Here is a 6,041-nt window from a genome sequence, read left to right on the forward strand (position 1 = left end):
AGTTGGACAATAACTACAGTAGAACAAACAAATCCCAGCAGGAATATTGGTAAAACATCAAAGCTGGAACAAAGGTGCTGGGCAGGGCCACTATCTGAGGTTTATTTATTCCTTTATTTAACCAGGAAAAGTCCCATTGAGATTAACAATCTCTTTTTCAAGGGCGTCCTGGCCAAGACAGCTCAAAGATTACATTATAAATTTCATTACAGTTTACAATTACATCTATCTATAATTAGAAATTCATAAAACAGTTACAAACCATAGATCTCATTTCCAAACCTTTGAGCAATCGTTTAAAATGTCCGATTGGAATCAAATCCTTCAACTTCCAGTCTTTCTGAAGATTGTTCCATGCTGTGGGGGCAGAGTACTGAAAAGCTGTCTTTTCAGCTTCAGTGCAGACACTAGGTACAGACAGAAGCAAATACTCTTGAGAACGTAGAGAATACAGTCCAGCCACTCTTGGTTGAATGTACTTATATTTCACCCCTTCAGTAAAACGAATCAAACTTATATCTTTTACCTTAATTAGGGCTGCAAGTTTTTTTCTAAGAGCCTAACAGGCACAGAGATTATTTACACATTATTTACACATGAGAGAAAAAAAATCAAATAAGACGGATTCTTAAAAAAACATGATCTTGGGCATCGACATTGCTGACATAAATATGCATTCAATTTAAACTTCAATTTTCGCTATTGTTCTGGTAGTATGTTTTCTGGATGTATGGGAGGTGTTTTGCCCGTCTCAAAAATGAACTTCTAACCCAGTTTTGTGTCTTATGTAACTTCTCAGATCCTGTTTGCTACTTCTCTCAGCCACTGACCGGTTTTGTTGTACTTGCTGTAAAAAGGCTTTCCCATGGCATGATGCTACCATCACCATGCAGTCCAAAAAAAGTTTTGTTATCATCCTAATTGCACTAATTCCTTAATTGTGGTGTCGCCATGGTTGCTGCAAATTTACCATTGCTGTCTTTTAATAAGGCTTTTTAACCATGCATCTATATTGAGTATTTATGCGGTGCATGAGTTAAAGTTATCCTGCTTCAAAGTTTTAGTGGACAGCCATGTTTTGCTACCATATAGTTGACTTTCTCTTATGATGGCTTGCAATGCTTGGGATATTGATTTCTATTGTATTTCTGCTTTAACCAACCTTCTCAGCTCCAACTCTGACCTGTTTGTTGTGTTTATTGTTCTTCTTGATTCTGTTCACTAATGTTCTCTAAACAACCTCCGAGGCCCTTCACAAAACAGTTGTATTCATACTGAGATCAAATTAAGCCGTTATACTGAAGAGGTAACATTAAAATAGTTAAAGGGAAGGATTTTACCTGACTTTAAGCCCTTGAGAAATAAATTTAAAGATTTTTGCATCAATATAATTTTCCTGACATTGAATAATGATACAATATCTTGTTCTAACATAAAATCCCTATAAAATACAGTAAAGTTTGTGGTTATATTGAGACAAAATTATACAATATTCAAAGGATATTTACATATTTGCAGGGAATGGTTAGTTATTCTACATGATCTCTTTTCCAGTTGGAGAGGAGATTGAGATGACCCCACTGCTGTTTACCAAAGGCCTGGCAGACAGCGGCACATGGGGAGAAAAATACTTTGGCCGCATTTTAACTGAGACCGTCCACATTGGGGAGGGCTGCACTCATAAAGCCAGCAGGGTTAAGGTTATCTATGGCTTGGATCCTGTATTTGAGTCTGGAAGCACCTGCATCATCAAAGTTAGAAACCCCATTGCTTATGGGATCAAACCAGAGAGCACCCTTGCAGAGAGAAATTTGGATATTACCAAGCAAGTAAGTGCTGTTTTAACTGCAACCTGATAAACCTGAGCGACTTCTATTAACTGCTTGATTTTACAGGAATGTAAAGTTCAAGACATGGTCAGAGAATACTGCAAAATATTTGCAGCTGAAGCAAGAGTAAATGAAAACTTTGGCTTCTCATTAGAGTAAGTACTGCTAATCCTACACAAATTTTAAACTATGATACACTGATTTTGATTAACCCCAGCAGCACTTCCCGGGTCTTGCAGAGTGATTCCTCGGTATCTGATTCACCGGCCTGCAAACTCTGTGCCATATGCCACAGTGGAGGCTGATCTGAAGGGAGACTTTGGGAAGTATTGTACCATAGATCAAAAAGGCAAGCTGTTTTCACAAAACACTTCAGAGCTTGAGCAGAAATGCTGCACCTTCCAACACTGGATCCATCAGTGGACACATGGAAATTTGCTGGTTACTCAGCTGGAGGGTAAGCCACAAATAAGAGGTATAAGGGAGAAAGTACTTAATGACTGAATCTATGATCAATCCAAAAAGATGAATTCATTATTTATTTTTTTTTGTAGGTGTTGAAACTAAAATTACAAATGTTAAAGTTGTGACCAAGTCAAAAGGGTTGGTATCTCCTGCTCTACGTGTTGACTTTTCCAAATGCCTGCTTCGAAATCAGAATGTAAAACTTGCTTTTCCATTTCTGTTTCAGATACCAAGGACTTACTGAATGTGGCTCACCAGAAGTATTTGATCAGTTCCTGACGTACCATCAATGCAACTACTACTGCGGACTTCTTGGTCTTCGAGCACTAAAAACAGATCCGCAGCAGTCTGGCAAGATTAAGAGCTCTAGAAGCCCACTGCTCAACCGAAAGCTGGGCTCCAACAGCCCACAGCTGCAGCGAAAAGGGCACAGCCCACAGATGTCTAGAAAAGCAAACCTCAGCCCAAAGACAGCCAGAAAGGCTCACGAACCAGAGGACAGTTGTAACTCAGGTGGGAAACAAAAGCCTGTTGAAAGTCTTTCTATTCCTGAACTGAGGTAGGAAATAGGAACTCCCCTTTAATTCCAGCATTGACTGAGCGTATCTTCCCTACTGTCATTCTTCAGAAGTCATTGGGCCTTATGCAAGAAGCGTTCATATGAAAAAATTTATTTTCAAATCATTCATATGAGTGATTTAGGAGGAACTGGCTCCTTCACCATTTTTCTCCTATTTCTAATCATCTCTCGTCTCCAGACTTGACGTATGAGTCTTGCACAATCAGTTATCCAAGAATAGTTTTTCACTAAATGGCTACATGTGTTAGTATGTATGTCCAATGTCCATTTTATAAGGATACGTCATTATATATTATGAAACTCTGCAATGATAGTACATTTGTACTCCCTGATGACAGAACTTTCAGTCACTACACCTGCAGCTGGCATGTTAGTATCCAGCGGAAACTGTTTTAATTTGTTGTCGCTTCATCAAAAAAAAAGAACAGTCAGTGCGCTCTATGTGAGAAGCTACTATTGAAATAACATCTGGAATACAAAAAAAGATAGAAAGTTCAGAATATAGTTCACCAACAGGCTGCTTGAAACTGCTCTAGATTTGAATTCATATCTCTCCATGGGGCCACCTTGGCTACGTCATTACACTGAATGTGGAACGTTGGGGTCTGTCTGAATTTTTCAAACGAGAGTTGTGGCGTTAACATTTTGAAGTTTCTTCTTGTATTAGAAAGTTGGAGAGTGTAATGAAAGGGTGACAGACATGATTTGTAGATGTACAGTACATGTGAGTATGTGCATTAAAAGGAGATTTCTAGGAATGTTGTCTTGGTTGATGATGAAGTCATATTAAGCATTTACATGATATGTTGCACCTCTTGCCTCCCTCAGTAGTTTTTAGTGACCGTCTTGCTTTTTATAGACATGTTTTAGACACCATTTGTAGATCAAATGATTTTTCCTTTTATTATTATTTGTATTCTTTTATTTTCTTTTTACTTTTGTAACAGTTCAACCACATAATTTACAGCTCTTGTGATTCATGTCCCACACTCCATGAACACTCTCCATTACATGCAGGAGGAATGCATCATTATTTACACAGTTATCTGAAATTAAGCAGGTTCGTTGAATCTGATGTGGCAGACTTGTAGGAGCTCATGGTAATAGAAACACTAAGAGAAGGTTACAAAAAGAATACGAAGACGTTGTTGCATGAGGCCCAATTGCTTCAAAAGTTAAGGTTTAGAATACAAGAAATTGTTTCTTGAACATCTTCATCATTAAAATTTTGAATTTCCTATAGATCTCTTTGAGGATATTTTAGGTCAAAGGTTGAAAATAGATAAATACTTACAGTTAAGGATTTTAAGGAAACTCAAAAGCATACAGGTGAAATATGTTTTTCAAGAGTCGTAGCAGCTTAGTGACTGTAAAAAGTTATTGTCTGAGAGCAAAATCTGACAAAGGGGATATAAGCATACAGGTATTTCAAAATAAAAGTCTAAGTTCTGCTGTACCCGGTAGCAGCCACTGAATGTCTATGTGTTATTAAGTTTGTACATCTGTGATGTAAGTTATGTAGAGAGAAGAAATGCGATTACACTTAAAGCTGTCTTTGCATTTTATTTCTTTATACACCAAAGTCAAGCATTAACAGTGTACAAGCACCGTTACATTAAAGGTTTCTTTGTGCACTTTTCTTTTAGCTTTTTTGGAAATAATAATAAAAAAATAAATTTTTCTATTAATTAAAGAGGTCAGTACATTTATTACCTTATTGCAGAATTTAGGGTTATGTTTTTGTAAACAAATCTGCAAATCCATAAATTAATGTAACCCAATTTACTTCCAGGGAATGATATTGCGATCCATGTTTGATTTGGATTGTTGTCAAATATGCAATAAAGGTGTCCAGCTGTCATTGTAGAAGCCCTAATATTTTTATATAGTCCCTGTCCCTATCCCCACCACCCCATTTCCTGTAAAGCTGACATAGCTAAGGTATTTCTGAAATAGGTAGTTTCTTTTTACAGTTTAGATTGTCAAGAAAATGTTATATGTTGTCCATGATTTTATTTTTCCAGAGGTACATATGTAATGTTGCACATGGGCCCTTTTAGCTTGATGCTCTTAAAGAAATTAGATACAAGATGACATGTAATTTCAAAAGGGTAAATATATAATTAATCATAATGTAATAACAGCAAGAGAGTCAATAAATGTGGCGCCAATGATCTTGTGTAAACCGGTTATGTCTAACCAAGTAGGGGCGGGGAATAGATTTCTCGATATATTGAAAAATATACGCAGATTAATTAAATTCAGTTTAATTATTTGTTCAGAGATTATGGAGCTGCAGTTATAGATTGATTTATTGCTTTTTTGCTAATCATTACCAGTTGTTCCAGTAAGTGCAATATGGTGCTATATGGACTTCATCTGTGAATTACTGTATAGTGTAATAACATAGTATAGTAAACATGAAATACCTAAATAATTTTGCAGAAACCATCTATGTCCTACTTATTCTGTTTCATCTGACAAGATCTATTTTTAATTTTAACATTTTATTTTGTTTTTGATTATTTTACCAGAAATTAGACTAAAGTTTGGCAGAAGTCTACATTGACCTGTCTGGTTAGCCCTGCATGGAAAAAATGCAGGCATTGTGTCATCATCTATTTGGCTTCAACAATCATTCACTTTAAAATTTAACAGAAGATACACTCTTTTTGTAATTGACATTAAAAGGGGACATGGTAAAGAATTTCAGGAATGGGTTCAGTGCTCATCATTAATGAAGCTTCAGATGAGTAGTCAACTGTTCTTTAATTATTTTCCAATACTGCATGAAACTGTAGTACTGTTAGAAAGATCAACTCAAGAAAACTGTTTTAAATTACAAAATTTGTGTTTTAATGTGTACATATAAAGAACAAAATCTAATATCTGTGTGAAGAAAGTTAAATGTTGATCTGAGGAAAATGTAGCAGACTGGCTGTGTCCGTTTGCACTGTGTGCTGTTTTAGGTATGTTACAAAATGTCTGCTGATGTATTTTTTTTTTCTTTTTAAATAAAAGCATAACTAAATCAAACAGCTTATTTCATCAACATATGCTTTCAAAAGTTTGTTGTCTTCCTGGGTTGTAGATAGATAGATAGATAGATAGATAGATAGATAGATAGATAGATAGATAGATAGATAGATAGATAGATAGATAGATAG

General features: G+C 35.9%; 1 protein-coding gene across 3 annotated transcripts in view; it reads left to right on the plus strand.

The window, feature by feature from the left end:
• The window catches only part of alpk3 (alpha kinase 3), an 18,767-nt gene extending 14,877 nt beyond the window's left edge, over positions 1 to 3,890 (plus strand). For all 3 annotated transcript variants that reach the window (XM_015398202.1, XM_015398205.1, XM_015398203.1), the window contains 5 exons: positions 1,555 to 1,829; positions 1,896 to 1,984; positions 2,069 to 2,286; positions 2,384 to 2,432; positions 2,521 to 3,890. In XM_015398202.1, the coding sequence (XP_015253688.1) occupies positions 1,555 to 1,829; positions 1,896 to 1,984; positions 2,069 to 2,286; positions 2,384 to 2,432; positions 2,521 to 2,857 (968 nt within the window). In that variant the 3' untranslated portion in view covers positions 2,858 to 3,890. The remainder of the gene's footprint in view (positions 1 to 1,554; positions 1,830 to 1,895; positions 1,985 to 2,068; positions 2,287 to 2,383; positions 2,433 to 2,520) is intronic.
• The last annotated feature ends 2,151 nt before the right edge of the window (positions 3,891 to 6,041 follow it).

The sequence above is a fragment of the Cyprinodon variegatus genome, unplaced genomic scaffold (assembly GCF_000732505.1).
Source record: "Cyprinodon variegatus isolate N-32 unplaced genomic scaffold, C_variegatus-1.0 Scaffold918, whole genome shotgun sequence".
Taxonomy (NCBI): Eukaryota; Metazoa; Chordata; class Actinopteri; order Cyprinodontiformes; family Cyprinodontidae; genus Cyprinodon; species Cyprinodon variegatus.